This window comes from Gymnodraco acuticeps, unplaced genomic scaffold (assembly GCF_902827175.1).
Source record: "Gymnodraco acuticeps unplaced genomic scaffold, fGymAcu1.1, whole genome shotgun sequence".
Classification (NCBI taxonomy): domain Eukaryota; kingdom Metazoa; phylum Chordata; class Actinopteri; order Perciformes; family Bathydraconidae; genus Gymnodraco; species Gymnodraco acuticeps.
This window is the reverse complement of record NW_022991705.1, coordinates 1,110,467-1,125,996: the sequence shown is the minus strand read 5'-3', so window position 1 is coordinate 1,125,996 and position 15,530 is coordinate 1,110,467. Positions and strand designations below refer to the sequence as shown.

General features: G+C 44.1%; 1 protein-coding gene across 1 annotated transcript; it reads left to right on the top strand.

Annotated features, from left to right (window-relative positions):
• Positions 1–3,912: 3,912 nt before the first annotated feature.
• Positions 3,913–6,233, top strand: LOC117534636 (protein ANTAGONIST OF LIKE HETEROCHROMATIN PROTEIN 1-like). Its single transcript, XM_034198889.1, has 2 exons — positions 3,913–4,349; positions 4,820–6,233. The coding sequence occupies exons 1-2, from the start codon at positions 4,201–4,203 to the stop codon at positions 5,730–5,732; spliced, it is 1,062 nt and encodes a 353-aa protein (XP_034054780.1). The 5' UTR covers positions 3,913–4,200; the 3' UTR covers positions 5,733–6,233.
• Positions 6,234–15,530: the final 9,297 nt, after the last annotated feature.

Below are 15,530 nucleotides of genomic sequence, written 5' to 3'. Positions count from 1 at the left end.
TTTTTGCTTTGTTTTTCTGCTATATTACAGTAAAGGTCTGCGGAGGGAACAAGTTGAGCACCACTGTAGTCCAGTTATAATGCTAACAAGAACTCCTGGGAATCCCAACTGACACACACACACACACACACACACACACACACACACGTGCACATGCGCACACACACACACACACACACACACACACGTGCACATGCACACACACACACACACACACACACACACACACACACACGTGCACATGCACACACACACACACATGTGCACATGCACACACACACACACACACGTGCATATGCGCACACACACACACGTGCACATGCACACACACACACACACACACACACACACACACACACACACACACACACACACACACACACACACACACACACACACACACTCTCTCTCTATCTCATTAAAACTCAATTAAACTATAGCCTTTGTTGTATTTGCTTCTGGTAGCTTTGCCTTCAGGGTGTGATTTAAAGGGTGCAAGAGTGGATACAACAAACACACTTAAAACAATCATGGTTTAATAACCTGGCAGAATGGATCTGTTTTATTTACATTTAAAGCTAGTGAAGCAGAAGCTGCAGCCAGAGCTGCCTTTAAAGTCATTCTGTCTTCATCAGTGTTATTGTTGCAAGTGAAAAAACACACCAAGTTGTATTCCATCAGTCTAAACCACCACTGCCTGTTTGCTGAGAAAATGCCCGTATCTCACTGTCAGCAGTGGAGGGGTCCAAACTAACAGCCTGTTTTAATTTCAGCCTTGTCATGACAGGATGTGTGTGTGTGTGTGTGTGTGTGTGTGTGTGTGTGTGTGTGTGTGTGTGTGTGTGTGTGTGTGTGTGTGTGTGTGTGTGTGTGTTTGGAGGCGTGGGGGGACAACAGGAAGCGGAGACGATGGTGCATGGGAAGCAGTTATTTTTTCTGGGGACACTGGTGTGAGGAGGGCTGCCTGACCTCGGTCCTGTTCACACTGAGGCTAAAAATGGAAACTGGGACTAATATTAGTGTAACCAGTCATCTGCCTCTGTTTATAGTTCAGACAGGGAGGAAGATGAGTGCAAGATAAAGGCACAAATATGTTGTAAAACAAGGGATTTATTCGGTAGGAGTAATACAAAGGCAGAGGTGGAAAGTAACTAATTACATTTACCCAAGTACTGTACTTAAGTATAATTTTCACATCTGAGGTACTTGTAGTACACCTGGAGTAAATTCACAAGCTACCCTGCAGTATACAAAGTCCTTCAAACTAGCTGCACCTTTACCAGCTTTGAGAACACTTTAATGATCAATCATTATAAAACATATCATAAGCCGCATTCACACCGCAGGACTTTCCCTGGTATTTTGGTTCTTTAGTTCCGTTAGTACCAATAATGTCGCGTTCACACCGCTGGGACTACTCAGTGCCGGGAACTCTTTTGGCCATTTTCAGTCCCTGCTAGAGAGAGATGGGTCTGGCTGCAGACCGCAGCAAGGAGGCGGATCGTATAGGGGCGGATCGTATAGGGGCGGATCGTATAGGGGCGTTTCCTAACTTTTTTTATCCAATAGAATAATGACACTCAGCAGAAATACATACTGTAGGTGGCAGTAATGCAATTTAAGGGATTCCAGCTGCTTTTATAAATCCTCGTAGAATAAGTCGTTCTTTCACGATGGCCGAACAACAAGTTGAAACAGCGGTAATAGTATTTTCCAGAGATGCATGTTTATATTTATTGTAATGTCATTTTTCTTAACACACAATTGTCTCGTTATCAAAGTACAACATCGACTGTCCAACCTCGTTAAGCGTTAATAAAGTAAATAATAGTTGTATGTGGTAAAAATGTTTGTGGTATTAAATGCTAACTTAGCATGATGGTATAAACACATTGGCCTATAGTCCCGTTTGCAACCAGGCCTACTCTACTGTTGTAATAACGTTAAATTTAGATAGGTCAATAGATTAGCAGGCTCGGTAACAATACTGATTTGTGTTACCAAAGCTGATCATCTAATTGACCTAAGGTTAGCGTATATGCTGTGATGCAAACCAGCACTTAGCATTATGCTAGTGTACTGTTGTGTACTGTTGTATTATCTTGGAAATATAAGTAGGCCTGCCCTACATACTGTAACTTAATCAAATAATATGGTATGGATTCGGATAGACAACATGGCTAGCTTGGTTGGTTGAATTGAGTAATAAGATGTGCGGTACTGATTAAGGTTGTAACTGTAACAGTTTGTAACTACTAGTTGTAATGAACCAGACGAGAGACGGACGCATCCTTTCAGTAAATGTCGGCTGCTAATCAATATGTAAAAATAACACTTCGGATGTGTCTTCTATAATTATGTAACTTTAGTTATGGCATCATCAGAAATGTGGTAAAGTAATATGATTAGAGAAGAGTCACTGGTCATCTAACACATGCTTAATAGCTCACCTAACACTATTAAAGACAGGTTAAAGAATGTAACTACTCGGAAGATGAGCTGGCAGGATTCTGCAGCATTGGCTGTTTCTATGATGCTGGAGGCACCTTCCAAGAATAAAATGTTTGTTTAATAAAGACTTTCCTCTTTGTATGTACTACATTTTTGTTAATTTTTTTTTATTAATCTTACCACCAGACACAACATGAACAAATGAATGATACACATCAGGACAGTAACTTAAACTTCAGTATTTTAGGTGTACAGAAACCTCTACTCATGTTGTTAAATGATATACAGCAATATCTTCCATAAAACGTAGTTGATTGATTTGAATAATAATTACTACCACTGCACAAACAGTGAAAAATGATATGCCTACAATTTATGAATTTGTCTTCTCTGTGGGTTGTATACTCTTCATTCTTTATGCAAATTAATTATAATTATTATTTTTCAAAGTTCGTTTATGATTCATTCAAAGCATTAAAATAAACGAGAAACAGAGAGCGTCATATACCTTTAAGAAATACGTGGGGGCGGGGTTCATAACCCTTTAGGAAACGCCCCTATACGATCCGCCCCTATACGATCCGCCTCCTTGCTGCGGTCTGCAGCCAGACTCTATTGGCTAGAGAGGTGGTACGAACCTGGTGATAAAAGAGTGCCAATTTCTATTCTATTTCTATTGGCTGGGTGAATTGCAAACCACGCCCCGTTAGACTCTGATTTTTTTTGTTAGGCAGCCATTTTTTTCCTCGCTACAAAACCACATCCACACCTGAGCGAGTAGTTTTTTTGTACTTTAAAGCAGTTATGACCACACGTACTACAACACCGGAGCGGTGGGATGATGAGGAAGTGTCGGCGCTTCTGCCAATTTACTCTGAGGACGGGATGCAGCAGCTTCTACAGAAAGCAGTTCCCAACTCCAAATGTTTTGAGCGATGTTCGCAAAAGCTACTTGAGCTGGGAATCGTGCACAGTGCACACGGATGCCGGGTAAAAATAAAGAAACTCAGGCAGGACTCTAACAAAATTAAAGACCACAATAATAAGAGTGGTAACGATTTTCTATTGTTATTATATATATATATTGCCACTGTTTTTTAATACTGACACCTAACTTGCACTAAGTTGTGTCTGCTGCTATATATATTGCCACTGTTACATTGTTTTGAAACTACTTACACTTTATTTTACATTTCACACTTTTATTTAACTTCAATTTACATGCATACGACACACCTGGAACAGCGTGATGCCGTTATTGTTATGTCTTGACTGTGCAATAAAACAAACAAACTGGCGAAGCTTTATTTATTGTGTCCCACCCCAAATTTGCAGAATAGAAGAATGTGAGAGCAGACAGGTGTCGGTGGTTGTATTTATCTACAATGTTGCAACCTTGTGCAGCAATGGCAGGGGCAGAAACACAAGTGTGTCCACACAGCAGCTTTGACCAAATCTTGAAAATCCTGGAGCTGGGCGTGTCTGACAGCTTGGGGATTTCGCGACCAACAACCAATCACATGAATATCCCGCCCCCGACATACAAAGCAAAAAAACCCGGTTCTTCTACACTATTGTCAAAATGGATGCCGGTTATGTAGCAAGGGTAGCAAGTGTAGTAGCAAGGGTGAATTTAGTGGATGCAATGTCTCGCTGGAGGCCATGTAGTTTTCGTCGCTGTTGGGTACATCCAATACTCCGAAACGTCTGCAACGGGGGGAATACCACGTTCTGGTCCAAGAACTCCGTATGGATGACCTGCTGTTTCAGCAGTACTTTCGGATGAGCAAACACGTTTTCGACGAGTTGCTCCAGAAAGTGGGTCCACTGATTACAAAGGCTGACACCCATATGCGTTTTTCAATTGCACCCGCCGAGCGACTCGCCATCTGCCTACGGTACGTTTTGCGTATTTCTACTTCTTTAATATGACTCTGTATATAAAGAGAGAGAATGCATGCCATGTATGAATGATGACTGAAGTCTTTGATTTAGTTCAGATGGATGACATTAATTTAGATAGCTAGGTAAACACAGTCTTGCTCCCCTGTGTACATGGCGTGTGTGGTCTGTGTGTGTGGGGGGGGGGGATCTCTGTGTGTGTGTCTGGTCTGTGTGTGGGGGATCTCTGTGTGTGTGTCTGTGGTCTGTGTGTGGGGGATCTCTGTGTGTGTGTCTGTGGTCTGTGTGTGGGGGATCTCTGTGTGTCTGTGGTCTGTGTGTGGGGGGGATCTCTGTGTGTGTCTGTGGTCTGTGTGTGGGGGATCTCTGTGTGTGTGTCTGTGGTCTGTGTGTGGGGGGATCTGTGTGTGTGTGTATGTGGGGTCTGACATATTTATTTTAATCATGTATATATATTTTTTCTCAGGTACCTGGCAACCGGTGACTCATACAGGACAATAGCATTCAGCTATCGGGTCGGGCATTCAACAGTGGCTGTCATCGTCAGGGAGGTTGCGGGTGCCATCTGGACCGCCCTGGTTGAGGAGACCATGCCGGTACCACAGACCGAGGACTGGAGAGCCATCGCTGCTGAGTTCCAGGAGCACTGGAACTTTCCGAATTGCGTTGGTGCCATTGATGGGAAGCACGTGGTGATCCAGGCTCCGGCAAATTCTGGGTCCCTGTTTTTTAACTACAAGTCCACCCACTCCTTGGTACTGCTGGCTGTCGTGGATGCCCAGTATCTCTTCAGGGTAGTGGATGTCGGAGGTTTTGGAAGGAGCAGCGACGGTGGGAGCCTGCGGAATTCCGCTTTTGGAGAGAGCCTCCGAGATGGCAGTCTGCAGCTACCACCTGATACCGTCATCCCAGGAGCAGAGCGGCTCGGCCTTCTTCCCCATGTGTTTGTAGGAGATGAGGCTTTTCCGCTGCTGGACAACCTGCTGCGTCCGTTCCCTGGACGCCAGATCACACGCGAGAGGAGGATGTACAACTACCGCCTCAGCCGTGCCAGGTTGGTGGTTGAATGTGCGTTTGGCATCCTCTCATCCCAGTGGAGAATGTTCAGGTGTGTCATCACCACCAGCCCGGAGGTAGTAGAGTTGTGTGTGAAGGCCACCTGTGTGTTGCACAACTTCCTCCGCAGGAAGACGATGGGAAGGCCATCATGCACACCTATCACAGAGTCCACAGATGAAGCTCCAGCTCCTTCAACCCTGCGTGATGCACCGAGGATGGGCTCCAACAATGCCACACGCAGATCCATCCAACTGAGGGAGACCTTCAGCTCCTACTTCAATGAGGAGGGTGCAGTGCGATGGCAGAAGAATGTGGTGTAGGGTGAGGGTCACCATTGTCTACAAACCAAAAGCTCTTTTAAGAGCTACCCATATTTTCTTTAAAAAGCAAATATTCCAAATGAGCCATTTTAAAATCAAACATTCCTAATAAACATGTTTCTTGAATTGATATTATTATATTATGATATGACTAACAACCTTTTTCCTTCAGCCCTGTTTTTACTGATAAACCACCCATGATTACAAAAGGTTTTCACCTGAACAATTACAGAAGACGGCACATTATATATCGACATACATGAAGCTTCTGGTATGTTGCAACTGACAAACCACATGAACAAGTGAAGACACAGTAGAGCCATAACATACTTTAAATAACTTTTATTTATGTAATGTTGTCAGTGAAGTGTGTGATGAGTGTAAAAACATGTAATGTGGATCAGTATCAGTAATCAATTTTCCTCCTGGTCTGCCTCTAAAACCACCTTGTGAATGTCAAATCTGACTCTTAACTTCTTCTGTCTTGACATCACTCTCATGGTGGGCAAGAGACTCTTAAAGAATGACAGGTCCTCGTCCTCCTCCACCACCACTGGTGGGGGTGGTGGTGGCATGGCCAGAATAGGACCGACGGCAGACAGCAAACTTTGCTGAAAGGAGGACATCTCACTTCCCCTTTTCCCCCGGATCGCAACACTCGCCTCCTCCTGTCCTGTCTGCTCTGCTTGCTGGCTGTTAGCTGGCTGACTAGCTGACTGACTGACTGGCTGGCTGGCTGGCTGGCTGACTGACTGGCTGGACTGGCTGGCTGGCTTTCCTGGCTCTCTTCCTCTGGCACCAGGGTGGATGGAGGAAGGGTTTGCCGGGGGACATTGCTGGACGTCTCACGGTCAATCATGAATGGGTTTAAAAAAGTCATGACTGCCGTGAGATGCCAGGGCTTATTACATTACATGTCACTTGTTAGACGCTTTTATCCAAAGCAACTTACATACTGAATACTGTGGGCAATCCCCACAGGAGCAATTTGGGGTGAAGTGTCTTGCCCAGGGACACAACGACATGCTGACTGCAGTGGGGTTTGAACCTGTGACCTCCTGATCCAAATACCAACTCACAACCCACTGCACCACACCACATGTCCCCCCGAACACCCTGCACCGCTTCTTTTCCCCTCCTTTTCAATTTGTTTCTCCTTCCTGTACTTGTCCCTCAGTGTCTTCCATTTCTTTCTGCACACTTCGTCTAATAAAATGAAATGAAAGAATACAGTTAATTTCTTTAATTTACGAAAATGATTCCTCCATTAATGAAAACCTAATCCCTTTATCACTGTCAATTGCATAAAAGGTTTTGTCACACTTTATCAGAATCAAAATCAGAAACAGGTTTATTGCCAGGTAGGTTGCACATACTAGGAATTTGACTTGATGTCATGGTGCATATATAAAAAACAAGAAATCTAATATAAAACACAATGTTTTACACCGTAATAAAATACAGTTAAATTGCAATAAGATAACAATTACATAAAGCAGTAATTTACATGGAAATAGAATGCTATGAATGCATTTTTGCATATAAACTAAGAAATGTGAAATCAGAATATGTGCATAAAGGAATATGACATTGTGTGCATTAATGTGATGCAGATATAGTCTGATGTGGCAGAGGTAAAGTGTGGGAAGGGCTATGATGAACATTTATTTTTTGAACATTTTGAACATTTATGAGATTAATGTTTATGGTGCTATTTTATGCTACATTCCATGCTGGCTAATGATACTGTCTATGCTTGCTAGCAACGAAGTAAACTAGCAACGAAGTAAACTGGATATAAAATCCCCAAACAAGCGAAAACCTACCAGTTTCACCCACTGCCTCTGCCACCTCCCTCCATGCCTCGCTCCTCCGGTTTGTATCCCGGTAAGTAAATAGGGACTGGTCATAAAGAACCGGGTGATTTGCTACCGCAATAACTAAGTTCTCCTCCATTTTTGTGGAATATAGAAATGAACTGTGGGTCTGGTTCTCCCAGCTTGCACGCGGTTTGATTGGCTAGCGCTTGAACTGTCAGATTTGCATAAACGGATCTGATTGGCTGTCGCTTCCAGCTCAGCCTCAAAAGTTGAACATTGTTCAACTTTGGAATCCTGAACATCCTGGAAATCCTGGAAATCTTCGCCTCGCCCCCCCACAATGCAGTTCGGCGACAAGCGAGGGAAAGTGACGTCATCCCCATTTAAAGTCAATGGGCGGAGACGCGCTGGAAGCGGTGGACAAATCGCCAAAAGCTGCTGTGTGTACGGGCCGTTACACACATATACACAAGTCATTTATCATGTCATTTGTATTAGATAAATAAGGGAAAAACACCAAACAAGGGTTAATGTCCTTTTCCAAAATCAGCCTGAGGGGGTAATATATAATAAATAATCCTTTAGCTCAAAAAGCATTTAAATACCGCATTTAGAAACTGATGAACTCAGTGTGCATCTGGACCCGGTGACAACATTACCTATTGACGCAGCAACCACTGTAAGTTATATTCTTGTTTAATTCGACTTCTCGGTTTCATTTATTCGACTCTGTATAATTGTTACTGTAGCTTAAACGGCTAAATCGCTTTTGAGAGATTTTAAATCTCAGATCTGCTCAGGCGAAACCTGCTTTACAGCTCTCAGCACTCAAGCCTGCATTATTAACATAGGCAGGGCCAGTCTATTGATTGCGTGAAGTAGAACCGCATGACTCAGTCATCCTTTAGCTCAAAAAGCATTTAAATACCGCATTTAGAAACTGATGAACTCAGTGTGCATCTGGACCCGGTGACAACATTACCTATTGACGCAGCAACCACTGTAAGTTATATTCTTGTTTAATTAGACTTCTCGGTTTCATTTATTCGACTCTGTATAATTGTTACTGTAGCTTAAACGGCTAAATCGCTTTTGAGAGATTTTAAATCTCAGATCTGCTCAGGCGAAACCTGCTTTACAGCTCTCAGCACTCAAGCCTGCATTATTAACATAGGCAGGGCCAGTCTATTGTCGCCCATCAGCTGTAGATAGTTAACTAATTAACTTCAGCTGTGAGAACTGAGCAATCAGGCGTCCATTTCGGGTAGCTCTTTCCTGGAGCGTCAGCTTCAGCGGCAGACAGGCTAAGACTGACAAAGACATTAGAGTCCTACAGGAGTCAAAGACTGACAAAGACATTAGAGTCCTACAGGAGTCAAAGACTGACAAAGACATTAGAGTCCTACAGGAGTCACGAGGGAGGCAAAGAGGAGGCAAATCCTACTTTGATTGAGCTAAGTATCGTTGGTGTTTTTACTTTTTAATTTAGTTGTTTAGCCCCTCATGCTATAATCATGTGTATTTTCTCCATTCCTGTTCATGTGTCTTCTCGCAATTATCACTGGCCCCGTGTATCTCGTAATCGATATAACCGGCCTGCTCTCGTCTATCCCACATGCTCCACTGAGATCCAACATCTAGTTTCAGGTGGCCTGTGGAACTGCCAGTCAGCTGTTCCTAAGGCTGACTTCATCTCTGGCTACACCTCCCTGCAGTCTCTGGATTTCCTTGCTCTAACTGAGACCTGGATTACTCCATCCAACACATCCACCCCAGCAGCTCTCTCCACTGCATATTCCTTCTCCCATACACCCAGACCCACTGGCAGAGGAGGTGGCACTGGTCTCCTGCTCTCTCCCAAATGGAGCTTTTCCCTCTTCAAGCTACCTAACTTTACTCCTTCCACCTTTGAGTTCCATGCCGTCACAGTAACCCATCCTATACAGTTAACCATTGTTGTTCTCTACCGTCCACCAGGCGCCTTGGGGGACTTCTTGGAGGAATTAGATCATCTCCTCTCACACATCCCTGAAACCTGGCCCTCCCGCTGTACTTCTCGGAGACTTCAACCTCCAGATGGGGAAGATAGACGAACTAACATCTCTGTTAACCGCCTTTGCTTTCTCACTCTCTCCGTCCCCACCGACTCATAAAGCTGGCAATGTCCTTGATCTCATATTCTCAAGGAACTGCGCTCTACTTCTAACCTCTCTGTAAACCCGCTCCACACATCCGATCACTTCTTCATTTCATTCTCTCTATCCCTTTCCAAATATAACAAACTAATCTCTTCCCATCCTACACTTGTCCGCCGTAACCTTCGCTCCCTCTCTCCCTCTACCTTTGCCTCGTCGGTGCTCTCAGCCCTCCCTTCCTCTGATTCGTTCCAACTACTGCCTCCAAACTCTGCTGCAGAAACTCTCCTCTCTACTCTCTCATCCACTCTGGACTCGCTCTGTCCTCTGACATCTCGGCAGGCTCGTCAGTCCCCTCCGGCTCCCTGGCTAAATGATGCACTGCGTGCTAATAGAACCGTCCTTAGGGCAGCAGAGCGGAAATGGTGGAAATCCAAACACCGTGACGACCTCCTAACCTATCAAGCTCTCCTCTCCTCTTTCTCTGCCTCGATCTCTCAGGCAAAAAGCACTTTCTTTCAAGATAAGATCCAATCTTCCTATTCCAATCCTAAAAAACTATTTTCCATCTTCTCCACCCTCTTGGACCCTCCAAAAGCTCCTCCCCCCTCCTCACTTCTGTCAAGCGACTTTGTTACCCACTTTGAAAAAAAGGTTAATGATATTCGCTCTTCTTTTTCTGACTCACCTTTACTCACCGCTGGGTCACCAGACCTTCCTTCCACCAACACACTAACCTCCTTTTCCCCTCTCTCTCCAAGTGAGGTTCTTACCCTCATTACCTCTGCCCGCCCTACCACCTGTCCTCTGGACCCTATCCCTTCAAACCTCCTTCAGACTATCGCTCCTGATATTCTACCGTTTCTCACCCATTTCATCAACACTTCTCTAACTTCTGGTCACTTTCCAAACAGTCTCAAGGAGGCAAGAGTAAACCCTCTCCTAAAGAAACCCACTCTCAACCCGTCTGATGTTATAAACTACAGGCCTGTCTCTCTCCTCCCGTTCCTGTCTAAATCACTTGAACGCGCTGTCTTTAAACAACTCTCCTGTTATCTCAATCAGAACAACCTTCTGGATCCGCACCAGTCTGGTTTCAAGGCAGGTCACTCCACAGAAACTGCTCTCATTGCTGTCACGGAGGAACTGCACACTGCCAAAACTGCATCCCTCTCCTCTGTCATCATTCTGTTGGACCTGTCTGCTGCATTCGACACGGTGAATCATCAGATCCTCCTTCGCACTCTCCAAAAACTTGGAGTTTCAGGCTCTGCACTTTCCCTCCTCACCTCATACCTGAAAGACCGTACCTACAGGGTGACTTGGAGAGGGTCTGAGTCCGACCCTTGTCAATTAACTACGGGGGGTCCCTCAGGGCTCTGTTCTTGGTCCCCTCCTCTTCTCCTTGTACACAAACTCGCTCGGATCAGTCATTAGCCCGCATGGTTTTTCTTACCACTGCTACGCTGACGACACCCAATTAATTCTGTCCTTTCCCCGCTCAGAGACCCAGGTCGTCGCGCGCATCTCTGCTTGTCTGGCTGACATCTCTCAGTGGATGTCTGCTCACCACCTCAAGCTCAACCTTGACAAGACTGAGCTGCTCTTCCTCCCGGGAAAAGATTGTCCAACTCTTGACCTGACAATCAACATCGGCACCTCAGTTGTTTCCCCGACTCAGACTGCAAGGAATCTGGGTGTGACCCTAGATAACAACCTGTCCTTCACTGCAAACATCGCTGCTACAACCCGCTGCTGCAGATACACGCTTTACAACATCAGGAAGATACGTCCCCAGCTGACTCAGAAAGCGACTCAGGTTCTGGTCCAGGCTCTCGTCATCTCACGCCTAGACTACTGCAACTCCCTCCTGGCTGGTCTACCTGCATGTGCCATCCGACCTCTGCAGCTCATCCAGAATGCAGCGGCTCGTCTGGTTTTCAACCTTCCTAAATTCTCCCACACCACTCCGCTCCTCCGCTCCCTTCACTGGCTTCCGGTAACTGCTAGAATCCACTTCAAGACACTGGTACTTGCTTACCGTGCTGCGAATGGATCTGGCCCTTCCTACATCCAGGACATGGTTAAACCGTACACCCCAGCGCGTGCACTACGCTCTGCATCAGCCAAACGACTCGTTGCGCCCTCGCTGCGAGGGGGACCCAAGTTCCCATCGGCGAAAACACGTGGGTTTGCTATCCTGGCTCCAAGATGGTGGAATGAGCTCCCCATTGACATCAGGACGGCAGATAGCTTGCACATCTTCCGGCGCAAACTGAAAACTCATCTCTTTCGACTCCACTTCGAGCGTTAGAACGATTAACGAAGCACTTTTATACTAATAAAGGACTGGATTACCTAAAGCCAGTTGAGTAGCACTTGAAATGTTTGGCTCTATGAAACCTGATATACTTATATGATTCTGTTTTCTTCAAGGTTGTGTCTTCCTGGTCAAATGTACTTATTGTAAGTCGCTTTGGACAAAAGCGTCAGCTAAATGCAATGTAATGTAATGTAATGTAAAATACATAAAGATAAAGTCCATTGTTATAATGGGGTATTTTATTTGTAAATTACCCTTATGAACTCCATCATGTCTGAGGTCGGAAAGTAAACAAACGCCTCATACAGCGGGTGGGCTTTATACCCCCTCCCCGTGTAGTTCTTCTTCTCTCGTTTTTTTTGTACTCTCCGTGAAAGTGGTTTTGCGGCCTGCCAGTAAACCCAGAGAAGAAGAAGACGAAGTGACGTCAGCGTAATTTTGCCTCAGGGAAAGTACTGCGGTGTGAATGCGATTGGCACTAGTCCCCTGGCGGATTCAGTGCCGTGGTACTTTAGTGCCGGCACTAAAGTATGGCAAGTCCTGCGGTGTGAAAGCGGCTATTTATATTATTCTGAAATGGACCAATCTGCACAAAGACTACTTTTACTGTCTTTAACTATATTTTGATGAGAATACTTTTCTACTTTTACTTGAGTAACATTTTGATTGCAGGTATTTTACTTAACAGAGTATTCCTACAATCTGGTACTTCTCCTGTAAGTACACGATATGAGTACTTTTACTACCTCTCTACAAAAGTGATGTAACATATAATGTTTATTCTCCACTTATTACATGCATGTTTCTACGACTGACTTGCAACTATAACATTAAATCAGGTGACAGGACCTTGGATTGATCAGACAAATGCAGAAGAGCCACCCATAGTTTAATTTTCTTTCCTCTTTCAGTATTTTAGACAAAGTCGACACAATGCACAGAAAGCCAAAGGGGAAGCTGAACAGTTACGAGAACTGTGTGTCACAAACCTTTGGCTGAGTCACTGTAGTTTGTTATCAATGTCAAAAATAAGGAAGACAGGGAGTGTGTGTGTCTGGAGCAGAAGTGTTTGTGTAATGAAACGGGTGAAATGAAAATGTTTCTGAAGCAGTTTGTCTCTCCATGACTATGAAGGCCAAATTGTTTTCAATTATGTGAGTGAAAAACCACCTGTCAGCTAATTTCAGTGTCTGGTGGGATGGAAGAAAGAATATTTTTCATAGTAGTACTTCGATATATTATTTTGACATAATTAGTATTTTCTTTTTATGACCCTTAAGACTACCACAAAAGCAGTTCCCCTGAGCTTCAGAGCGTTTTAATATCTTTCAGCTTAATGTTTTGGTTTTAACGCCACAAATGTTTCTTGGTTAAAATTAAATGTATTTGTATCGGGAACCTAGAACACTAACCTATTCATCTCAAAAAAGAACAAAATGCTTTGTAACAGATTTAGCTAAATACTAATACTAATACCGTGTTTTATTCTTATAGAAGTAAGAAGAGAAGTAACGGGGCATAAACCCTCCTTTTTACGCAGCGGTCCAGACATAGACATCAAACGGCGACACATATTCAGTTGCCAGTTACTTTGGCCTTAGGGCAGGGATATCTAGATACTTTCCAAAGTTTGACATCATGAATTGTGCTACTTTTAAAGCAAGCAACGATGTTTTCAAATCTGTAATCAAAAAGCTCCTCAAAAACGCTATCGACGCAGTTCCTGCCGTTGCTACGTTAGTTCAAACAGTAACAACGGACTATTTTTCTTAGCGGATGCATGTCAATTTAAATCAATACATAAAACTATTTTTGAATAGATAATGGCCGTTCACACACACACACACACACACACACACACACACACACACACACACACACACACACTATATATCATTCATCATCATGATGAATGATGTCGGGCTCCTGATCAGCCTGTCGGTGTTCTTTTCCCCATAATGACCGCGTCGCTGCACATTATCCCTTACATATGATTATATAGAGTCATTATTCATTTGTTTTAAAGCAGGAGGCGCAAACGCTTGCCTCGGGAGGGAGAAAAAGAGCCACAGCGGAGAATAAACAGAAGGGCAACCATGGCAACCATGCGCAGGAAGTCTTCTTCGCTGCTTTTGTGGCAGACTACAGCGCCACTTACAGGCCTGGCATATGTACTACAGCGTCTCCAGCGCTTTCGAGCGGCAATGGCCGGCTGTGGCCCAACCTCTCATTCCCCTGATAGGTGGAGAATTGACCACTAAGCGGAGCACCCCTTTTGTGACGTAGGAAAGAATTCAAGTCCGGATCAGTCTGTGGCCATGTCTCAATTCAGGGGCTGGACCCTTCGGAGTGAGAGGGGTCTGCCTGCAGACCTCCACTCTCAGGACAGTTCCGGTGCAGACCTCCACTCTCAGGACACTTCCACTCTCAGGACAGGAAGTGCACGCTAAGAATTCCAAAATAAAATCACCACTATCAGTACAGTGCCACTTTCCAAACAGGAAATGCACGCAAATACAAAATAAAATCGGATCTTGACACTTATTATATACATATGTATATATCTATATATATATATATATATATAGATATATACGGACACCTTGTATTGTTGTTACTATCAGTACAGCCGCAGCGCCACTTTCCGAACAGGAAATCAATTCAATTCAATTCAAAACCTTTATTTATCCAGGTAAAATCCCATTGAGATCAATGATCTCTTTTTCAAGGGAGACCTGCAGCAGTAGGTTCCACAAGAAGACATAAACAACAGAACAACAAAAGGACATCATACAGCAAAATGTACAGGGATTACAATTTACATATTTAACCACATGTACAGGTACCAACAGCATCTGATTTTGTAGCATCCAAACGAGCTTTAAAAACATGTAGTGGTACTAGCTTGGTAATTTTACATTCTTTTTGCAGACTGTTCCATGTTAGTGGAGCTGCACATCTAAAAGCTTTCTTCCCTAAGACAGTCCTAGCACTTGGCACATTTAATAAAACCACAGCATGCGATCTCAGGCAATAAGTACTTTCAATTTGCAGAGAGATCAAGGAGCAGATATAAGATGGTAGTTTATCCAACATGGCTTTGTAAATGAAAAAGTACCAGTGACTGAGCCTCCGTACAGTAAGTGATGGCATAACCGCCTTGGTATACAGGGTACAGTGATGCGTAAGTGCTTTACAATTTGTCAAAATTCTCAGTGCACTGTGATACGCAGCATCTAACTTGCTCAGGTAATTGGCAGGTGCATTCATATATAACAAAGCACAGGTAAAAAGGTCACAGTGACTAGCCTTTTCCTGGCCTCAAGCGAGAAACAGGACTTATTTCTGTAAAAGAAACCTAGCCTAACCCTCAGCTTTTTAAGCAGGTTATTGACATGAAGTTTAAAAGTGAGACGGTCATCAAGCCAGATACCCAAGTATTTGTAACGGGTAACCACTTCAAGTTGTATTCCTTGCGTAGTTACAATATCCAAAGTAGTCTCTGGTGTATTTTTAGCTT

Coding starts and splice junctions, on each gene's coding strand:
- LOC117534636 (XM_034198889.1), top strand. CDS start 4,201: ATGGATGACCTGCTGTTTCAGCAGTACTTTCGGATGAGCAAACACGTT. Junction 4,350..4,819: donor CGACTCGCCATCTGCCTACG/GTACGTTTTGCG, acceptor ATTTTTTCTCAG/GTACCTGGCAACCGGTGACT.